At 39.0% G+C, this 24,752-nt stretch overlaps 1 protein-coding gene across 7 annotated transcripts in view; it reads left to right on the forward strand.

The window, feature by feature from the left end:
* The window catches only part of nAChRalpha6 (nicotinic acetylcholine receptor alpha6), a 226,308-nt gene that overhangs the window by 54,328 nt on the left and 147,228 nt on the right, over positions 1–24,752 (forward strand). For all 7 annotated transcript variants that reach the window (XM_012364471.2, XM_067350768.1, XM_067350766.1 and 4 more), the window contains one exon: positions 18,331–18,470. In XM_012364471.2, the coding sequence (XP_012219894.1) occupies positions 18,331–18,470 (140 nt within the window). The remainder of the gene's footprint in view (positions 1–18,330; positions 18,471–24,752) is intronic.

The following is a 24,752-nucleotide window of genomic DNA, read 5'->3' on the forward strand; positions in this document are numbered from 1 at the left end:
TACAAGTTAATTTATTGCAGGCAGCAAACGCATAAGCCCTTAATCTTGGAAACATATGTTGCAAAATCGCTATAAATTTTCTACATATCCGCTATATTTTATCATATTAGTGAGAATACATTGTTATACGTTGTACGGTATTCTTTAACTCACGCTTGTAGCAATTATTCGCATCCAATTTGTTTTTAAAAGATCAAGTGAGCTTTTCAAGATCTAATGGACTGATTTATTAACAATTTCGCTTTTCATGTTTTCAAATAAAAACTCCGCCCTTTAAGGGAGTATCTACACCGCGCGTGCTGTTGTATATAGATATCTATAGGCGGCGCTCTGCGACTGACCCGAATGCCTGAAGCGGTATTTGATTGAACTGAATAATGTAGGACGAAGGGCATTGATTCGCTTCCAGATAGCCGGTTCTCGGTATTCCGCGCAGCGGCGTAGCTCGGAAACTCTACGTCGCGGGTTCCTCTTCGAATCACGATCGCACCGTACGTCACGAACGAGCGAACGAGCGAATTTCATTCACGTACGGTTGGCAATATCGGGCGCGAACGAGAATCATCCGCGCGACGTTCGGAAACGCATAACGTAATATAATTAGTGTAGCGCGCAGCGGCGCGCAGTATTCGCCGGATCGAATTATTTCCGTAAGGCTTAATTACTCGCTGCGAATTCACGGCGAATTCCGGGAGCGGCGCGCATACCTTATGCAAAATGCACGCTTCAACAACGTTCTTAGATCTAAAATTAACGTAGCGAGGCAACATCCGCGAGCTTTTTCCTACAGGAGGAATAATTCTCCGCCGCGCGCTGAACCTACTGAACACGCTTCGGCCGTTCGTTTTCAGTGTCTAGCTCTCCACGTGTGGATCTCCGGTTCCATTCAGGAAAGGATGCGTGAACACGCTTTATATTACTCTCTTTAAACTGATGCACTTGTTACGGTTATTGCATGCTACATATAAAAAGACGTTTAACACACATCTAACGGATCATTCCGAATCTATGTACTCGCGGAAGACGCATCTGCGTCACAAAGTGCGTCACACAGAGGCGTACCCTCGCGCTTAAATCGCGCCTAACTTTCCCGGCACGTACTGCCATTTGTCGTTTAACAAGTTTAACGCGCAAGACGGTGGCGCGCGGCCGTTTGCAATATCGTAAAACGTGAGGCATAATACCTACTCGAGCGCGCATTGACGATAAGCGGCAATACATATAGCGACACGATGCGAGTCGGGGCAACGGGAGCGGTCTATCAAAAATGGTCCCTTTAGACGTCTGGCGAGGTTGCTTAAATTTTCCGTTAACCCCATCGCGCCCATCGCGTCCATTCGCGCATAAGTGGATTTCGTTGCGGGATTACGCGGCGGAACGTTTTATTGATGCTGCCGTAAAGCGATTTCAGCCAGCCAGCTGGGATGTGACGCCTTGGAAGTCGTTCCTTCGAAGTAGTTAAATTCTGCCTGAGTGAAATAACGATTTTTTTAAGATGTAAGTAATAGGCGCATTTTCATTATGCAAATGGAAATCTTTTACTCCGAGGTGTCGCGGTTCAAGCGGCGAGAAATAAAACTTCTAACGGAATCATTTAATATGCATTCGAAATTATTTTTACATTGCTATCTCCACGTGCTCTCCGTATTTAATTCTAAATATATGTAACGTCGGAGATTGAAATTTATTTTTCAACATTGAGAGATATATTAAGTGCTATCTATCACGACATTGTTAGACTTCTGTATATATAATCGTATATTACAAGACTTAGAACGAATTATTGCAGTATTTGAATCCATCGCGGATTTCGGGCTAAATGCGAAATATATTTGGGTTAATGGCAAAACTCATCACGCGAATACGAATTTAGACTCCCAACTATGTCGTGAAAGTTCGTCTTCCAACTGGATCCATCTGCGTACAGATGTGCACGAATGCAAATATTCGCGATGCCTTGATCGCTTCTAAACACTGTAAAATAATTCCCGGATTAACATATTCCAAATCTAGTTGCGAATTCAGTGTACAACCGTTACACGAGTTTAAGTATGAAATGTTTCGTAAAATTTGTTTAACAAACCATGAAAATTGATTTCAGAATAAACGAAGAGTCATAAATAATGTCATAAATAATAATGTATTCTCCGGATAAAAAAATTATGAATGAGAATTAAACAAGAACAAGTCCTTAGAATCAAATCCATTTCATATTCCAAGCACATCGGGACACATCTGGATCAGACGTGAATTAAAGAACATTTACTATGCACTGAATTGCAATTAACGCGACATCGTCTGCTCGATATGTAACGCACGTCGATTCAGAACTGATAGCGTCTGCCGGATATTAGATTTTTTTACGCGGGTACATTTGAAAGATATTCGGGTTAATGGCAGATCCGGAGTGATCTATTACGCGCGCAGGTAGAAATCACCCTGTGATTCGTACTCCCGCGTAAACGTTCTGCATGCAAACGTGTGCCAGTCGCTTGATCGCCGCCAGCTCTGGAAACCACTCGTGCGGTAATGGTCGAATTAATATCCCGCGCATGGTTATGAAACCGCACGATCGGAATCTGATATAACTCACTTCTGCCCGAGTTATTTTCTTCCGGCTAACTTTTGCGAGTGCTGCCGCTACGTGCTTCTCAAAGATGGCGATCCTTCAACTTTGCTGTTTTTTACAACACGTATACATGGAATTTTATCTTAACCTTTCAAGTCGAAGATTTTTGAAAGTCTGAGAAACGCGAAAGATACATGAAATTCACTTTATCAAGAATAAGAGTTATTATTTACTCAGAATGTAACAATATTTCTGAAAGAAACTATTCTTAATGCTCTAATTGGAATTAATATTAAGATCATGATATTTAATATGTATTTTTCATTATTATTACAATTTTTGATCATAAATAACTTTTTTATTGCATTTACACGTGTTGTAATATATTTTCTAACATTATGTTAAAAAAATTAATCAAATTATTTGCATGGCAGCGCGATGAGATACGAGTTCTTAATGCAACTAAATACAAATGTTGCGACCGATGTAAAGAACTCAGAGTTGGAAAATGTTTGACGAAGACCAGTAAAATTTTCTATATATATACCCGAGTTTCTCTGTGAACTTCGTGAATCAGTTGGCCACGAGTGAATAAATTGCCGCGTCGTTTGCACTTTCGTGCGATTGCATCGTGTGCAAATCTTTTCGCTTGTCTCTCCGAAGACCAGCGGAGCGAAAATGTTTGAACTCATAATTCCTCTTGCAATTATAGATATGGAGTGATTTTTCAACGATTTCGATTTATTGCAACGTCGAACATTAAAAGCTATTTGTATAAAAAGTTGTAGATATCGCACTAAGGCTTTTACGAATCTCGTTTGTGTTTGTAATTAAATTACGGAATCTTAATTGTGTCTTTTATCCGTGAATTATATCTTTGATGTTGTATTATTTTTTTTTATTGTTGATAGCGATTTATAAAAATATTTATACAAAATACATAGTTGGATTCCGTGAGTATGCAGTCTGGATTATTTGTTCCGAGGTCGTTGACGTGCAAAGAATGGAATTGTTATTCAACAATGTTCCTGACAAAAGAGAGGAAAATTTTTCAAGGAACGAACTATTTTGCTTTGGCTTCTTCTTATAGAATGTTTGAAGTAAAAGGAGAAATGCATTTTACAATTCCGTTACGAAACGAAAATACAGTAGTGGCATCCGTTTGAGCAATGGAATTCTGATGAACCAATCAATGACTGGCGGAGTACCTTGGAAACACGTACGCGTCGTTATCGGCTAGAGAGCATTACAGGTGCCTTTCGTGGCTGCGCTGGATGCCAGGAAGGTATCCGACAGGTACGCAACACGTCGGCGTCTAGCGCCGAAATGTCGCGTCGTCATAGTGGACGCAATTTACGGGCAACGTGCCAGCACGCGAGGACCATAAACCCTTGTATATCGATATGACACGATGGCTACGAGCCGCCTAGCTCCATTTCCACGCGCCGGATATCAATTCAACCATTATCGCTCGTTTGATTCCCGAAGGAGTGCGTTCTGGCGGAGAACACTCACGTGCCACGTAATTGCGAAGCCCTACACGCTGCATAACGATTTCGTTGCATACTGCAGCAAGCGATTTGTTTCGCTGTGCGGTTCACTTTGTCAAGCATTTAATAATGCGCGGAATATCACTGCAAAATGAAATGAAGCGGTAGAACAACTGAAAAATTTGAATTAAATATTTTATAGCAAAGTGATGAAAAACTCACAAGTTATTAATAAGATTTCACGTCGTTTACTTTTAAATGCAATCTTTAATGTGCGATGCTTTAAAAAAAGTATCAAAAATTTACAAATTTCCTTAATTTGATAAAAGTTCGCGGTTTCATATCAAGAGAGGATTTTTAGGAAAACAATTTTAACATATTTGGCAAGTAATTCGGTTATACGTAAAAATGGCTGCGAGCCAAAAGTGTGCCACGAATAATTGTGGGCTTATTGAACGAGAGGAAAAGGCGCGCACACAGAATCCGCCTCACCCTTGCAGTTTAAAACAAGGCGTCCATCGCGCCGGGCAAAAAATAATTTTCTCTACAAAGATTCCCGCAAGGACGGAGATCCAATAAAAAAAGGCTGCAGAAGAATGCCTCATATCGTGTGAGCCTTTATTCTCACTACACTGCAGGCAATAACTCGTCGCAGAAATTTCCCTCTCGTCGTGAAAACATTATCCGTATACTCGGTGCCCACGGTCGTTCTATTTATAAGCGTTGCCTTTTCTGCTTCTCGACTGTCTTTCCACGTCCCGCCGTATCACACTAATGGCTTATTTCTTATAGGAGACGAGAAACAGCCGAGAAACGAAAGGGTAATAGCTACTGACAATTATCGTGTCTTCTTCCGCGCAAAATGAACGTCGACGGACTTGACAAACGGCAAAACGCTTCTTTAAGTACATTCGTAACGGAATTGTAATGTGTAGTTGAGTAATTAATGTCTCTCAATTTGGTTTGTCTTATGCTAATGTAACTATTAGTGTTTTTTTGTGGATATATATTTTATTTGTTATAATTGAGTCATACTTACTTTACGTAAATTTATGAACTAACGAAATACCTGCGCAATTGAAATTTCTATATAATGAGTTTACGTCAACAAATCGTCAATTCTCTGTGCTATTTTGTCGCGATGATTATTACTTTCGTTAATTTCACCATATCTTCTCATTAGTCCTCGAAGCATAAGTACTTTCTAACTGCTTGGCCAATTGAAGAACTCGTTATAAGTTGGAATAGTTTGCGAATGTGAATGATCTCGAAGTCTTGAAAGAGGCCAATATTTTCAAACAACAATAAATTTCCTTTAAGTTCTAGTAAGCTCTTTTTCATAACCGCATATATGGATAACAAGATTAGAGAAACATATTAATTGTATACATCTATTTTTTAGTTATTTTTTTTATTTGTTAAAAATCTTCTAAATTATATTTTTAGATATACGTTTTTTTTTCCATTTTTTTACAACGCAGGATTGCAATTTTTTAAATTGGCGGTTTTCGAAATTATTATATATGGGGATTATATTACGCTCTTTTTGACGTGGATTCCGCAATTACGCGTGTTCTCGTGTTCTCGTGCTTCGACGGGTCTCTCAAATTGCCTTTTACTCTCGGGAAATACCAAGAAACGAAGCTTATCGCGCTCTTGTTAGCAATAATGCAAGAGGGCGGCGGGCTCGAGAGTAGTCCTCATATTCGTTCGCCTCTTGTTTCGTAAGTTTATTAACGTATCGACTAATTAACCCCTAGCTAACCTTTTATAGCCGACATCGACTCTAAGGCACGTAGAAAAAGAAAGCAAACGCGCGCGCAATTCGCGAGTATGAAAGCTTGACGATGTCAGCTGAAATACCGCCGAAAATCTGACAGCGTGAGGCAGCTCGCGTTTTCACGAGGTCAACGGGAAATTCGGCACAGCCCGCGTTAATGAAATTCCAGAAACTACGAAACGGCGTCGCTCTCGCGAAGTTCTTTCATTAGAGACATTCGACGAGTTCCAAAGTAGAATAATAATAAGGAAGAATCGTAATATGCAAACAACTCGTGCGCTCAGAAATATATATACATATATATGTATATAAAATATATGTGTGTGTATGTTTATTGGTCATAATAAGTGGGTTATGTGTACGGTTAATAAAAGTTTTGAAAATAAAATTTGTAAAATCGAATAACCGCATGACAACGCTGCGGATTTACAAATTCGTTCGTTTGAATTCGAAACAGACCGCAGAAAAAAAAGAGAGAATAACTAGGACAATCTAATTTAACAATAGTTTTATTTTGCTGAGTTAATTCGACCAACAATTATATGTACAAATAATTCTGTGCAGCTAACACAAAGGCCTGCTGTAATTAATAAAATATAATACGCGGAAGCTGCAAATTAAATCGTCCTTGAACCGATTGGGCGAGCCCATGAATTTTTGAGCGTGCTTATTTACGAACGGCCCTGCGGATCCTTCCTTCTCTTCTTGGCTTTTCACCGTGTCTCTTTTAAGAGATGACCCTTTATTTGCACCGAAGCTAATTAGGGCCTACGAGCCCTAGGCGGGGCTGAGCGCGTGTCGCTGCGCTTTTAAGTACATGGCAAAGGGAGCTAAATTGAGAGACGGCGCCGCCATTTACAGAACGCATCACTGACGCGTCGGTCGATACGTTACGCGGTTACTCCGCTTCAGAATGCAATCTGCGTATTTTGCATGCCGGATGACAGCTCGGCGAAAAGGGGGCCGTCAGAAATAACCGTACGTTGCGTCTACGTCGCGTAGGCGGAATGTTTAGACCGGTATAACTTCACAATGTGCCGCTGCTCACCTTCCGCCGTTCTACAAGATGCAATATTAAGATCTATTTTAAGATAGCCTTTTATATAAAAAAAATATGATCTTGCAAAACAGGACGTGTATTGATTTCTGTTCATTTTTCGTCATTTGATAATGAGATATTTCGGACTATTTTAAAAGAGCGCCAGTCCGGACAAACGGGGTGGTCGTAATGTGTCTTTTCTTCACACGAGAGTATTTGCGCACTTGACTCCACATGCCTAACTCGACTCGCGCATTTTGCCCGAATTTGCAATGTTATTTTACTTTAACTCTTATGCATTCACGGTTCGGTGCGCGTCGCGACGACAATTCGCTTCGCTGACTTTTCCGCGTCGCTTTATAAAGCGGATATAATACCGAAAACGTCGCAGAGCAGAAAATCCGCGAAGAGCTTTTTACGCTCGCTAAAGCCGGATAGTTAACTCAAAGACTTCCCGGCGAATATTTTCGGTGACGCATCCGAGGAAAGCGGTTCCTTTCCGCAAACTTCCAAGTCAACTTTTAGTCGACGGATATTCGATTATATACAGCCAAACTGTAACTTTAGAATTGCATTTCTTGTGTCATATATTGTACAAATATATTCCTAGCCGTGAATAGTAAACTCGAGAAATATAATTTTTCTACTATATTAAGATTAAAATTCGTTTGCTATTATTAGCACAAAAAGCGCTTTAAAATCTCAGAACTTAATTTAATTGAAAGCAGACTGTTTGTTTATTTTAAAAATAAACTTTTTAGCTTAATTAAAATACGATAAAGGAAAATTAGGTTAGAAATTTATTAAAATTGCAACCAAACTGTTAAACAAGAATATCGCCTTGGTATTTATTTCGAGTTTGATACGATGATAAGCGAAAATTATTCGATCAAATAGCGAGCAAGGGCATTGAAAAGCGGGAAGCGTAGCATTATTGAAAATCACATCGGATTTCTTTTAGCGATTCTGGTGAATACATTCCGGCTATATTTGATTATCTGAAAGAACAATCCGCGGATTCGATGCGGCTTTCAACATTTTCCCTCGTCTTCTGTTCTTCTCTCAAGAGCCCTCTCGCAAAGCAACCTAGCAGGAAAATCTAATTTAAGTTCTTCGCGCGTAGATTCACGCTACTTTCGATTTTGCATCCCGCGGAAAACTCGAACAATAGGCTCGACGGCATCGGCGGTCTATTCAGATAGTAATGAATTCCATACATTTTCAAACTTGCATATGACAACCGCAAAATTGTCCTTGTTCAAAATTTTTGAGACGCGTCCGAGACACAATATTCTTCTTCTCGTGCATTATTATTTCAATCTTTCGGAAACTCTTTTCCTTTCGAAAAAATTTTTCCTTTAAAAGATAGTATTACTTATTTGTTGCTTGCATACTTTTCGTATGCATTTAGTATGAAAACCGCGTTAAACTTTAATAAAAATGCAATAACCTTTATATTCAGCCTGCGTCATGCTCTAGATATTTAACTAGAATCTATATTAGGGCGCTCCGTGCATTTCGGGCGCGATTCCAATGGGAATTCGCATAAACTATGGAAGGTTCGTACCCGCATGAAATAGAACACCGGTGTCGCGCCTCTGTTGGCCGAAAGCCAATTAAGGCTTTTGATTAGACCGTGCCGAAACTTGAACTTGGGCTTTCGCACGACCTTCCAGCAGTGTAGTTTCCATTAGACCGCACAACTATCGCGCGCTTTCTATATGCTCTGTGTGTATCGCGTGTGAAGTCAGTAAGTATGCGGTCAATGTGAAGGTGCTATCCTCGGTTACGTTAGTACCCGCAAATTCGGAGGCACTTAAGTTTTGGCATCGTTACCGGGTTTCGCCGTGATGTTTACGCGAAACTAAGTTTGCGCGCATTTCCCCAACACACGCCGCCGTGTGTGTATACCGCGACTTTTGTAATCGAGACCGTGAGCCTCGACCTCGCGCGTTGCATTATAGAGGCGAGCATTCAGTTTATTGTTTAAAAATGCATGAACCTCGATAGTCGCTATCGTTTACTTGTGAATTGTGCTACTTGATTCGATGCACGGAAGGATGATAACTTCGAGGCACGTAACAGATATTTTTATTTTCGAGAGATACAAACTGCCAAGTTTTGTTTTCCAATATAATACCAAGATTTATGTATAACAGCTGGATTAGATTTTAAAATTACGATCTGACGGATAGCACACGAAGGATGGTATTTTCGACATAGCGTACATGCGTAAATATCTATGAAATTATTAACGATCAATATCTCGAAACTTTTACGCCTTTGTATTACCCATCTTCGCCGCCTATTGTCGACAATATATGGGATTTGATACGGCAATAGGAATATATAATATATATAATTGCGCGATCGCGCGGATAATCCGATTGAAATGCCTTAGTATTATTGATTTATAATATACCGCGCGCGCCATTATATTCAGTAGAGAGAATCAGTCGACGCTAGCTTGCCCACGTAATGCTAAGGAACGGAAGCGGAGAATGAAATTCCGAATATTGTTAGAAATTAATCGCGCGACGATCTATTAAGGATGGGATTTGGCGGAGTCGCGTAGGAGGGACTGATAAAAATGAAGCGAATTTCTATCAAGCGGATATATAAAATCGTTATCGAAGAACTTCTTCAAATTTATTATTCGGCGGGATCGGTATGGTAAGAGACGAGGATCGATAGAGTACTTTGGTTGCGGTGCGCGATGTGATCAAAGTTACCTGGTAGTCGCCGTAAACCCTTTCCGGATCAATGAAGCTTTAAACTTTTTTACCAGATAAGAGCTGCATCGCCTTTCAGCGTGCTTCACGAAGGGGTCGCGATCTTTTACGTGAATTAAGTACACTTCGTTGTAGGTAAATATGTCAAAAGAATATTCGCGCACGTAATGTACTTCCCCATTATTATCCGGTAAATAGCAGGATGTACAATAAGAATACAACAAGTGTGTACATAATATGTATTTATTAGTTTAATGAATTTATTTTAAGAAGCTCTAAAAAATATAGGTTGTTTTTGAAAATTTGCTTAGTTCGCATGCCTCTCATTATATGCGAGATATAAATTGTTTTTTTCTTACGCCGTACACATTAGAGTGAAATTCAATATCAAATTTCCATGAACTACCAACCATGAAAATGATAAAATTAAAATAATTTTATGACCGAACAAACCTGGATTTTAACTTTAAACAAAATTAAACGAGTTGAACGAATAGTTTAACTGTACAATTTAGCGCAGCGTTACATTTTCAAAGCGAGCATCGAGGAAACGGCAATCACATTCGCATTAGAATTTCGCCATCGGCGCTGTCACTATCGAACACGGCATCACGGAGTTGAACAGGTGGCAGGGATCAAGCGTCCCTTTCGCGAGAAATGCGTCGTGGCGCGTCGCGTCCGTCTGCGGGTGAAATCTTTTCTTAAGATGAAGGCAACGTCGCGCTGCTCGACGGGGTATCCTGTTTACAGCGTGATCAAAGTTACGTCGTAGGCGGTGTATATATTCTTCGTGGATCAATGGAGCTTCGAGCCTCGGCACGCCTCCGCTTCGGCTCCGTCCTCCCTTCCGTCCGCCGCCGGGCTCCCTTTCTTGCTCTCCTTCTCTCTCGCCTCTGCTGACACACGGACGAACACACGCGCGACCCTCGGTCCAAAGCTTCTCTCCCGGACGCTCTGTCGAGCGCTTTTCCCGCAGCGACGCATTCCTGTTGACGCACACCCACACGCGAGCCGCGCACTGTTAACCGACTTGATGCAAATTTTTTCGTACATCTCCCCGCGATACTCACTGTGTGCCGACCGTTACGCAAATAATTAAAGTGCCAATCACATATCTTCGAAAAGTGAGGGAAAAGAAAAGTACGGAACAAATTATTTCTCTTGATTATTATTTATAATATATAAACCGACTGTAAATTTATATTTTAAAATAATTTTTATTGAAATATCTTTGTACATTTTGGCCTTCCATTGTGTGTGCGTATACTCTATATCTTGTTCCATCCATAATATAATTTTCTACAATTTTGTCATATCACTCGCTTGATACTCGACGCCGATATAATATTCGCCGCGATGATTGCTTTCCGCGACTCTACGGTACGGAAATTCGCAGAATTTAGTAGATACAATATGCGAGATGTCGTTCCTCGACGTCGAGAAAGCCCTGCATTTCCAGCCGTCTCCTCTCTCTTGTCTGGCACTAAACCAACGATGACGGTACCGTCTCGGACGGTATGTTAGCGTGAAAATAATTTTCAGTGTTATCCTTCATCGTGCGACAGGAGGAGTCCAGGTGAAAAGCCACGTCGTCTACACGGTCTGATAGACTTCGCTGACTTCAGAGAATTCACCGTGCAAAGAAAGCGATGGAATTGCTTGGCAGAAACAGTTTTATAGCGCTAGTGGCGTGGGCTAGTTTAGACTTCTTTCGAGCGTAACGACGGAAATGAAAAATGTCGCTGAGCAACAGCGTTGCTTTAACTTTACGTTTACAAAACGAATGCATTCGATGGGAATAAAAATGCTCGACCAAATGTGAATATTATGCCTCGTGACTTTGTCTTTTGTCCGTATTCTTTGGAAAGAATGTTCTGATATTTACTAAACGACGCATATTTATTAGGATTTCTTCTTTCCACAAAAGAACTATCCGGAGAAGTGCTTAAAAAATCGCGATCCGCGAGGCGTACAAAGAATTCCAAAAATTCATCATAAAATATCTCACACATTTTTAAACGCGCCTAAGTTAACGCGTTTTATTTTTTGTGATGGCAAATTAATTTATAACGCACTTCTTTTTTCAATTCGGATATCTTTGTAATTGTTCAGAGCAAAAGTTGTATATTTATATATTATGGCGCAAAAAGTATCGTATTCTTTAGATGTGTTGCATCGACTCTCGTGTTGTTATCTCACACGCGTTAATGTCGTTAACCGCACGATGCCGCATCGGAACTCGCAGGTAAACGATAATGCACATGTATGTCACTAACGTAACCGTGCCGAGAGTCACCGAACACCACGCGGGAATGCAGCTGCGTGCTGCACATGAGCAAATGGGTATTCCGCGAACATGTCGCAACACGGGTATGTGCCGTACCTCGGTACCAGATGGACACAGTAATGTTTGTCTTTATGGAAACTGCTGCGCACAGCGCACGTATCGCGACATGACGACCTGCCTCGTACGCGACGATAAAGACGGCGTGCGTGATCGTAACGCGATTGTATAACGAAAGTTGTTTATTCGCATGCATTTAAGGCTGCAATATAGAAATCTAGATAAGTCGATTTCGCCAACAATTTCAAACGCAAATACAGTAGTAAATTTGTATATTTTTACGTTAAGCTTATTTTAATTCTAAAATCGTTTCAAAAATAATCCTCATAAATAAACCGCTTATCTTAAAACTATAGAAATTCAATTGAGAAACTTCATAAATTCCAATAATTGATTTCAGCAAGAAAAGAAAATTATGCTACTAAATATCTACTGCATTTTGGAGTTAGTTGTTTGTGCTCTCTCATACATATATCGATGACACAATTGTACAGAATAAACTGTCACTAACGAGAATCTTTGTGAGATCTGAACTATCCCGTTTAGTATGAGGAACATGTCGAAAAGCTCGAGACTGCGAGAGTTAATCGAGCTGTCGGCCACACGTGACCCACAGTTAGGTGGGTTTCTGCGAGTATATATACATATATTACTGTATGCATAAGGGCTGTGGAGTATGAGCGTGTGTACGTGTGTATATGGTGATGATGCCCACGCGTGAATACTCGGGTGGGCGAATTCACGCTGGTATTCAAGAGGGCTGCCATTCATAGCGTGGATTCTACCGGTACCCCAAGACTTAACCGGTCGAGACGATGAGGATGACGTCGGGGCTGTAAAAATTGCCCCTAACGCCGCGCGCGTGTTCTATAAAAGTAATCCTATTTACCTGGTATATAAGTTTATTGAAAGTTGCTCCCTTCAAGGTAGAGCCGTGTAACAAGCAAAAGGATGAGTAAGGATTATAAAGAATCTCAGTTATAATGATAACGTGATTATAAATTTCTGGAGTGCGAGAATTTTTTAATTTTCCGTGTGACGATGCACTCGGAGACTTCTCGATAATATTACACATTCTTGCGTTAGTATTTTAATATGATTATGAATTATTTTAAATAATAATATTATTTTAGATTGATCAAATTAGAAAGATGATCGTCGATTAAATAATTGTGCCAATTATTTAATCGACGTTTGCCAATTTCGGCTAAAACATTCAATATTTCGTAGAATGGTTTAGAAAATTTATTCTTGTAGCTGATTAAAAGTGTAAAAGCCTCAGTTTTCAAATGACACTATTTTCAATTGATTGCGTTTTCTACAGAAAAAAATTGACGGTACTTAATGTTGTTTATATTCATATCAATTACTCCCCGAGTGATCTGATGATTTAAGGTGGAGTTAGCCGCGACAGTCACACGACAGCACTGACAGTTGTTCAACCTTGATATCGATAGGCGGCCTTGATACCGTTAATTTAAATGGCCATACTGCAGGTGGCAATTTAAATGGCCAGCTGATACCGCTAGTCGCACATACGCGCGCATACATACTCGCGCGCGACGGATTTTTAAAACGCCATAACTCGACGAAAAATTGACGTAGCAACATGTGACAAAAAGAGATCTTTTTTGCTTCACGTTCCGCACACATTTATGCACAGTATACATGCTCTTCGTGACATGTATATATGTGAAAGTTGCGTATTTTATACATGAAAAATATAAAACGGCAAATTATGAAAAAAGATTATTATTATCTGGCAATGTTGCAAAATACTTATTCAATTGTAAATAACATTCTTGCGTAGTGTTAAATTATTTTATCTGTTACAAGAAATACGAAATTCAACGATTTATTGGCTGCATAGGTTTATAGCTGATACGTGAATGCAATAACGAACTTTGAAGCAACAGGGCAATTTCTTTCTTTTACTACGCACTTCTTGCGTAGCGCTTCATCCACCTCATGATTGTTCTCACATAATAATGTATATGTTTTCCGTATACTGGATATCGTAACAATTTGTTTCTGCAAGAATGTCGTTCATTCTTTATTGCGATCGGTATTTTTACATTGTGGCATGTCGTCAGCAGTGACGTAGGACGGAAAATATCGCACCCCGCGCACGTGTAGGGTATACACACGCGTGGATAGGCATATGATCTGTTCCTTCACAAAGACTGCCGTCCATAGCGCTACTTCCTGCAAGGCTCACGTACTTTGCCGACGGCGACGGTGATGTCGAAGCGGCGAAAAGGATATCCGGCTGCCCATTCATGCCGGCGCGTATTTCGACACGTATTTCGTCCAAACGCGTTTTACCGGCCATTATGTCACGGCACGTAGGCCATACTTTAATCCCTCTCTTCGCCGCGCTCCTGTTTCTCCCCACCGGTTCTTCCCGCAAACTTGGTCTCATTAATCTAGATCGACGTAGACAGCTAAATGAAACCATCGTGGTTCCTTTGTGGGGATACCATTAAAAAGCCCATCCTCAACCCATCCCAGGGCATAGCAACGCTAATAGCAACGTTAAACCTCCACAGTGTCGAAAAGCCGCGAATGTCGTGTTCGCTCTTTTTTAACGAAATTTCTCTTTTTTTTTGCGTATTTTGACGAAATAAAAATAATCTCGCACGAGAGAGAAAAATTCCAAGAACGACGGTGTGCTCGCCGTTCTTGGAATTTTAGTTTCTCAACAGCTGTCTGTTATTGCTACATATTCGGGAGTTCATTTCTTTGCAACGACTTAAGCTGTACACTTTTAGGTACTTCCTCGAACTCGACATCTAGAATAGTACTTTTTAATAGTTAAGTCAACAATGATGACAAGAAGTCCGTGTAAAGTTGCACTTCTGTTTCCTACTTTTTCTTGTTTTTTTCTTGTTCCTTTTTCTGACATTTCATATTTGAGAAACATATCACGACAACTGCTAAGCGGTTAAAAACTTAATTGTATTTTGTGCTTCTTGCAAAATATTTCCTTTTTTCCTACATTTGTTAAATTTATTTAATCTTGGTTATTAATTAAACTTTTAGACTAAATTTTCAGATTTTAATACAGCTTAGAACAAAACCGTACATTGCGAATTTATTTGCCTACACGTGATAGAAATGTATTATTAGATGAGCTGTTTAACTAACAATTTACAAATAATTATTTCATTGTACCTAATTTTCAACTTCTCTCGTCGAAAGTGCTCGTTAAGCCACTTTGTTAATTTCAGAAATGGAACGATGGCACATCGAGATTCATTTACTCGTGGTATTCACGAAGCACATTCTCCACGCCTTTTCTCGGGTTAATGTTCATTTCTAGGCATTTATTAGCGAAATAATCCTGTTTTATAGGATTTAGACTTTTCACGCTCTGCAGTTGTTCTCATCATATGCTTGTTTCTCATCGTTAGATTCGACCGTTAGCAGTTTAATTCAAGTGATAAAACAGCTTAATGCCCACCGGAGGGGTGAGCTGCATGTGTAACGAAGCTTTATCGGGAATAATGCGAAAATACGTGGGAAAGTTGTGGAACTACCGTTCGAAACGCCAGATTTATGCTCGTTACATGCTTCCGTAAGATATACGCGGCCCGTTAAGTTATGCAAATGGTGAACGATGCAGATGTTATGCGAATGTACGCAAGGCAGGCAGAATAGTGCGGAGGAAGGATAAGAGCTTGTATAAACTTGCGGAGACAAAGTATAACACCAAGCGAAATAGCATATGTAGCATTCTACGAACAGCCGGTTTACCTACCGGTACTGATGTGGTCTCCTCTAAGCATATTATATACAAAGATTAATCGCTTCATTTGTTTCGGTTTCGTTCAGTTAAGTTAATAATTATTTTAACACACAATTTTCGGTTCAACTGAATTTTTCGCTCAAACTTTAGAGAGGCTCGTATTAAACTTTGCGTAAGGATATCGCGATCGCTTATTTTCTATTTGTTACATTAAACACGCGATGTATTAATTAGAAGGTATTCCACGGTTCTAGTTTCTTCATCCTTGGAAAACCCATTAATACAAGTTCTGGTACGCGAGAGTTGCAACGCACGTGCCCGCTTAGTTTTCCCTAAGTTCCTCTCCGGGTTTTACGCATGCCTCATTAATTACTGCCATCGTCTTCCAGCACTCGGCTAAATGGCCGTTGCGCGATTCGACGAAGTTGCTTATTGCTACACCGCTCCGCCGTCGCTCATTCAAGAAGTTCAAGACAAGTCTCGAACCGTATTACTTCCGTGCGAGGGATCGCTAAAAGGGATTCACGCTTATCTGTCCTTTGGCGACGCTATCGATTTTTTCATTTCATTAATATCCCCGAGCGCGGCGCTGCCTTTCGAAGCAAAAATTGGCCGATAACGCATTGCCGGCTATTTTTTCATATTCTACGTGACGGCGCTTCGCGATCGCGAATTTGCGCTCGTTATCGTCAGAGCGGCTAATTAAACGAGGCTTTGATTTATTTTTCCGTTCTCCTGGTGGGCGTCCGATAAATCGTTCATTGGGCTCGACCATTGGGAATGCGACGGTAAATTACTTTTTGCCGCATAATTAATTACAGTCCTAATAATTCGACCTGTTTACAGAGCGCACGTAACCAAATGTGTGGCATGCGTCCTACGTTGGGCGTTACAAAGGTGATTAATCAACGCCGCGCGATATACCCGTAGTGTATAAACTAGAAATTAACGTCGGATCGATACGTGCGTAATACATTTGACTAATCTGATTAACGATAGCATTGATTTCGTTCTTGTGATCCGGAAACACTCGCAACGCTCGCTTGAAAATCATTAGCCCGCAGATATAAGTAAATGAAAGTAATTACACGTTTAACAGACCGCAGTAGCTATTATTCCATTTAAAGTAAATGCAATTTCGAATATATAATGAAAGCACATGGAAGTGCTGAAACCAATTTCCAAATTATAATAAAATTTCATCAACATTTAGTATTTTTTTTTTTACGTTTTTATTTACCTATTTTAGAAGGTAATGAGATGAATAATTTGTTTCATAAAAAATAGAGTGAAAAAATACGAAGAAAAAAATATATCGGACTTTATCGTAGCCTGTGACTCGTCGGCAACGATCTACATTTATATAAGTAAAAATATAACACATTACTTAATAAATTCAATGCAATAAACTCCAAAAAAAGACACTTGAAATATGCAGATTATAAATGCTTCTTTAATCAAGAAGGATTTATGTATACCATGAAATTTTAATTTTCTGCAAACAGAATATACTACATTAATATTATCGGATGCATAATACGCCCTTGTCAACTTGGATGACTCCGAGCTTCAGACGAACCGAGAGTTGCGCGTGATTATCGACCGACGGAATTCGTAATATGATTGATACTGTGAAACGATGAATTTTGCAAGAAAGTTCAGACCCCGTGATATCCCGGTGCTCCGCTTGAACTCGGAATATTAATATATCCGGAGAGACGACGAAGAGGATGGAGTGATCGCGAAATATTCAGATTGGATGAAAGACCGGAGTGTTTCGCGGCGCGCAGTGTATTTGTCGAAGTCTCGCGATATCTCGGTCTGTTCTCAATGGGCACACGTGTGCCGAATTCGGCCGCACGGCCGACGGCCATTATTCTCCCTGTGGACACAGTCCTGTTGCATTTCGTATTCGGCGGAATCCGCCGCACACCGTGCCGGAACCCAAACTTGGTCCAGCAGCAACACGTGCTCGAATACAATTTCGGCCCGGCTCGAGGGATGGGAATGCATTCGTGCGCGGGTTTGTCAAAGGATTAAAGTAGTTTACTCGCTGCCGTTCAGCCGTGATAGATCGGAACGGAACGCGAAGTGGACCAAGTGTAGCTACGGACAGCCCCGGAGTTCGTGCCGAACTCTGCGTCGCCGCTTATACAAGTTGCCAACTCGCCAACTTTGTAATCGTCGATGTGCATTAATTCGTCCATCCGGGTGCATTAGGATTATCGAGAGGATGATCGATTACAAGCGATTAGGGGACGTTAGTCAACATTCAAGAGGTTTCAGAAAAGATCGCAAAGTTATTTAAACGCTAAAAATATATTTCACGAAGAAGGAATGTTACGTATATTCTGAATTTTTTTATCTATAAATTCTTTGAGCAAGTTTGGTTTTAAAATTTTCTTTCTCTTTTTGTGCTTAATTATGCTTTAAGTACTTAGTATAGTAAGTCTGAAAAATTTTGTTATTTCCGAGAAAAAAATCTGTCGTCGACGTGACAGGAATTTTTCTCCTCGTATCTTTTTGTAAATACGGTCTGACAAGGGTCGCGATTATTTGCGGCTCGCACCCTCCGGTATATCGCAAGGGCCCTGACTGACATTCGATTTTTCTTGTTCTTTGTCACAGAGAGCCTTTGCGGGCGCCACGAGAAACGCTTATTGAATCACCTGCTGGCAAATTACAACACCTTGGAACGACCGGTCGCGAATGAGAGCGAACCACTGGAGGTGAAGTTTGGCATCACTCTACAGCAAATCATCGACGTGGTGAGTGATTTATTGAAACCATTCTTTTATGTCATATAATTTTATTTTAATTTCATTGTACCTCGTTGTGTTGTTGCGAAAATACATCATGGAAATACATTTCTGTTTAATGTAATAATAAATTTAGAGGAGCGATATTGTATCGGAATATAAATGCATACTATTTTCATGAAAATAGTTAAAATAAAAAATAGTAATAAATATTGTCATTTGTAACAAAATTTAAATTGAATTGAATTAATAAACATTTAAATTAAAATAATATAAATATAAATAAAATTAGAATTGTTTTACTTACATATATAAATAAATTAATATATAGATATAATATGCTTCTCAGTTTGATCATTATAAATTGGTGAATTGAGTACGCGCGTAAGAATTATACAAAACATACATTTTACTGTGAATACTTCAATACCCAACAGCTGTTAAATAGTTAAATAGCGACGTAACATATTCAAAGTTGGCGCTTGAGACATAGTTAAGATCTGCATAATCGTGGATATGTTTCAAATCTTGGGGTGAATATCCATTATGAGAAGCGGCAATTCTGCGACCCCTGCGTGAATTCTTGAGATAAGAAGTGCCAAGATTAGCCGCGCAAGTTTTTGCACGCCAAAATATCGGGTTTATCTAAATGAGAGCGCGGCTAACGGGGGGACGAATGAGGTGAGATTGCATTACGTTCTCCATCTTTCCTCCTTCTTACCACGGCTATTTACTTCCACCGGCATTATATATAGCATACCCGCTGTATACGCAGTACATAGCGCAGACATTATGCTTCTTAAGGAAGGATCTAAAAATGCGCTGGCAAAACAAAAAGAATTCGATGCGCAGCCATTAATTTTATATTCAAGGAAATTCTCCCTCCGTAAGATGTTTCGGAAAAAGCTTACTGAATTTTTCTGAGAATATTTTTGTAGAATCCTAAAAAAAGAGTGAAAAGAACAAAATTCAATTCGGCGCAAATAGAAATCATTATGCAAAGATATTTTTATTATGCAAACGGATTTGTAGACGAAAGAACGCGCATCACAATTTGATTCGAAATATTTCGATCTCAACAAACGCCGGAAAAATGCGTCGAAGTGGATGTCACTTCTTGGCAAGAGAGATAGAACAGTATTTTCCACGGCCAAGATCCTATCTCCATCACTAAATCCTATCTCTGCAATGTTCTGTCTGTAACAATCGTATGTATTAAATTTTCATCGATAGCAACATCGCGTATACCTTTCGCATCCCGGTGTTTTCTGATGCATACATATTACAGTGAGCAAGCTGGAAATTGCAGCCGCATCGAATGATCCCCGTGGACCAGTTAGAGAATAGTCGATAGTGTTCTAGTCATGAGCGTTATCGTGGTCCATAAATAAAGTTCTGATTGATCAATGTTTGATAAACGTTACGTATGGATTCATTAAAGATTTACGATGCTGGAGCTTTTTCACTCTCCGGTCGCAATTATATTATAAATCGGCCAAGATACATCGAGGTATTTGCAATCCACTCCTATTCCGTCCAGCCTAAATGAAAGTGATATATAATCGGAATTAAAGAAACTGATCGTTGTTTCCTCTGAAAATATTCTTATAGCCGATGTTAACAGCCGGGGAAATATATCCGCCGCGCCACGAGTCTCTCTCTTTATGCCACAGGCTTCTGGTACTTTACTTTTTACGCGGAACGAGAGATCGTGAGATTCTATTTCGCGTATATCTGAGATGATTCGCCCGCTGATCTTGAATAAATAAAGTTTATTCAAATATTTTTCTTGCTCCGCAGATTTTTCCGAGCTTTAATATAAATAAATATATCATCATTTAGAGGGCAAATACAGTCGGCATTTTTATTTTAACAATTCACAAAGGATATGATTATATGAATAATATGATCTTTTACTTTTTCTTAATATTTCAGTTTCACGTTATCATTATTATCTCGCGTTGTTACGGCTGTCATTATTTCACGCCATAGTTTTTCCCTTTAAGAGTACATGCAATCTGATATATTTCCAGTAAAAACAAAAGGCCGCTGTGTGCTCCGGACACTAAGAGCGCTGACGTTTCCGGGGCGGACTATCTTTTCTCTTTCTGTAGGAGCAAAACATATTCCATTACATCCCCCGCTCGCCACCTTGCATCCACGCGCGCCGTCGTTTCGCTAAGTCGCAGGAGCTGACCGGAGTTTTTGCCGTTGCCCTTTTCAAAGTGTCGTTGCCTTTAGAAACGACAGACATCTCGGCAGTTTTCTTACTCGACGTATGCTGCAGCAAGAAACTCGGCAACCTTAATGAATTAATTCATAAATCTGGTAGTACAAAAAAAATTTCAATAACTTACATTTCTTCCAATGTGAAAAAAATCTTTAATCTATTCTATGGCCAACATTATATTATATTATGTTATATATTCATTATTTGATATTTTATAATTGAAATATGCATATAGATATTATTTAAATTTTAAATAATAATTTTTAAATCGTTTAAATTATTTCTACAGTTTTCGCACAATAAAAATTGGATGTCGCTACAAAACATTATTTTATGTTGTATCCGTTATCGAAATGTAAAGTGGTTAAAGTAGATAAACCGAATGCAGGCATGTTAATGCGATAAAATTATGAAAGATAAAAAGGAGCTTTTAATGGCACCAAATCGTGGTTATGTTTTGACAACATTATTTTTCGGATTACTTCATAGTATATAATCTGGCGGTGAAGCAGATAAAACGCGCGATGAATAAACCGTACGAAAACTGTATCAATATTTCACTTTAATCGATGCACTGTAAATCAAAGCGTAGCTAAAAACAAATTTAGACAGAGTGATATAACGCATGCGGAATTTCAACTTAAAATTGGCTTCAATGTAGTTTAATTCCCTTTCAAATCCACATCGAAAACGTTCTATATGTCGATTTCCATAAATACTAGAGTATCCAAGTTTTTTGTTAATGTATTCGGCTCCAACTTTAAACTTTTATTTGATCATGGAGTCGGAATGCGAGATTTTTCGTGAAAGCGAAGTCCTTTTAATTGGTCACGTTGAAGAGATGGAAAAGTTTATAATAGCGACAGGAATTTGATTTCGATGTTGAATTAAGCGGAGAGTGCGATGGCGAAACAAGATCAACAAAACTTTCTGCAGTTGCGAAACAGTAAACTGAAACTAATCGCATTTTTAGGTAGCCAAAGAGTGTCGCGAAACAGCCATTAATATTTACGTGGTGAATAATGGACTTTCCAGATTGTCTCGTGGAACGAACTGAATCTAATATATCACATCGAAAAATGTGCATTTCCCTCATATGCAAAGTTTATACTGCTTTCTATACCGTATCGCGCGATTTTTATTATCTCTTCGGTAATAAACACCGGATACAATATCGCCAGCAACGATAACGCTTTTCTTAATTCTATTTCCAAGTTTTTAAGCGCGCTATAAAGTTTTTATGTTCCACGGTGGATCGTAAATATTTGGTCGCTTAGTTGCGGCTTTTTCTTTTACTTCTCGTGGCCGACGAAACGTCGACTTTCTCTACTGTCCGGTTCACCGCTGCTGCAATCGAACGGGACGTCCCTATATCTGTCTCATAGAAAGAACATTCTCATTGTTTTCTTGCTTACTATATCACAATACGATATATTATTTTTCCGAGAAATAACCTATATGCTTCATAAATAAGAATCATGACAAGTAGAATAAAAGCACATTTCAAACTTAATATTCTTTTTTATGATTTTTCTTTAAAATGCGACGCAGCGCGAAACAATGAGAAAAACGCGAAACAACAAAAAAAAGGCAGGCATTATGACGAATGCGGATTACTAGCGACGAGGTTCGAGGTTTTGCTCGCGCAATGCACACATACAACTTGTGCATTATGCGCCCGATACATGCGTCGTGAACTTTTTGCGTTGCGACACGTTGTACCGATTAATCATAGCGTACATTGTAGAAACTCCTGTTTCGAAACGGTCGCGCCTTTCCGCTTGACGAATGTTTATGCACTTTGTCAACGACTAATGACGTTAATTATCTTGATTAATTGTTCGCCCTTAATTAAGACTCCTCACTTCTCTCTGTATAAATTGCGCAATGATACACGGGATGTCCGCGTGACATCCGCGTATCACGAATGGAGCTTCTTTCCGACCTTTCGGACTCTCCCTTCCTCCGCTGCGAAATGAGATCCGTAGAAATTCAATCCATGATATATTTCATTCATCGCGGAACGAGGGAAGTGCAGTATTCATTGTAACCGCCATTGTCGGCCGCGAAATGAAACTCTTGCCTTTCATCGATCAGAAATCGCGCATTTTATATATCTCCGCAAAAGTCCGTCGAATAATGTCGACGTCATGGGGAATTCGTATGCCAATTTCGCGTCATTTCAGACGAGAAAGCGAGCCGTGAAATTTGCACTTTTTTTATTCATGCCGGATTTTGCTTTGAGCTGAGCTCAGCGCGGCTGATCGATTGTTATATCATACCGACAGTTTGTAGCGTAAAATATATATTACTTACATGAAGCATTCTGAATATTACACTGTCTATTACAAAACGCAAAAAAAATGTGTATATATACGAGAAAAATAATTCTGAATCTCGCTTTCCTGCTCGGAAATTAATTTCTGTCTATTTGTTATAACACCTATTCGGCATCTCGGCGGAATAAATCGCAATAGCTCGGTAATATTAACGATGTTTCATATATCTCAAACGTCTCGATATAATAAAAACTAATTCGTAACATTGCTCGTAATTTTGTCCGCATTTACTCGGTTTGACACTGCGAGTGATAAACGTTGAACTATATAAGTTTTTAGTCTTTGTCGCAAGATGCAATTACGTTGCGCCAATGAGTCAGCCATGACAAAACGCGTCCGTGTTACTCATACATAAAGAGCTCCAACATAGCGGAAGCGGAAGTGCGCCGAGCAAAGGCGTGACTACGAGAGAAAGATGTGAACCGTACAACCGGTGCACATAAAAATTCTTGCCATTAAATTTTATACAAGAAAAAAAATTGAAAAAAAGTTTTTTTTTTAAATTTCGATTAATTATTTTTATAATGTGTTTTACTAAATATTCTAATTTTAAAGTGATTTTTTTTGCATATATTACACATTAATGCAAATCTCATGTGAGATAAAAGTGCCACTGCACAGGTAAACAATTAATATTTTACAAATAACAAATCATAAAAAATGATAAATTATTTATCTCAAAGTTGCTCTGCCTATTCTCCATACTTTTCTTTCCTTCCTTCTCTCAGCAGTCTATCGATGGCTGCTTCTTCACTCGTGGAAATATAATTAATTCCGATCACGCGAGCAATAATCGTCAAGATATGACAAGCACGCGGCTCTATCAGCATTATGATAAAAGAATAATTTGAAAAAGTACGAACACCCGGAGTTACGATCAACACTCGCGGAATCGGAAGTAGACAACGACGGCGGAGGAAAATCGAAAATTGCTTAGCCAACTTTGCGTGTCACCCGCCGCAGCTATTCTACATTTAAACTACTTTCATACGCTTTCTGTGTCTTTTGCACATGTAAAATAGTATATCGGGATATTTCTAACATTTAACGTGTTTAAAATAGAGGGTTACAAAATAGGATTACAAAATAGTGTAGATATATTCTGTTTCTTGCGTTTTATATTTTAGTTTTGACGTTGAGTTATTGTTGTGTGTATCTTTTATATCCTGGTTTTATAGGTTTGTTTACGTCATTTAAGATTAGTTTAAGGATTAGTTTTGTTGCATTAAAGTTTTACATTTCAAAATATTTTTTATCATTCTTATTATGAATGAATAAATATAGGAGATAAAATTAAAAATAAATATTTATAGAGTAAAATATCCGAAAATATGATTATTTTTCTACTGTTCGTACAATAAACTTTGAAAAAATAAATCTCACGAAACCATGTTCATTGCGTGAGAAAATAGCATCATGTTTTTAGATATTTTATTCCACTGATATCTATTTTTTATTTTATCTATTTATTCACTTATGTTATAAGATAAATAGTAAAATGCTTTAAACTGTGGAATTCTAGCGGATCAGAATTAATGTTTAAATTGATTAAACTATATGAACAAAGCTTTCTTGAAAATTTTAAACGCAAAACACAGAATATATATACATTATCTCGTAATATGTTTAATATTCTAAATGTACCGTGCCAAATATTTTGACTCACGGCGCGCTGTGTTGTTTTTGTTTTTTTCTGCTATTCCGTTACGGCGTATGCTCGCC

The sequence above is a fragment of the Linepithema humile genome, chromosome 2 (genome assembly GCF_040581485.1).
Source record: "Linepithema humile isolate Giens D197 chromosome 2, Lhum_UNIL_v1.0, whole genome shotgun sequence".
NCBI lineage: Eukaryota > Metazoa > Arthropoda > Insecta > Hymenoptera > Formicidae > Linepithema > Linepithema humile.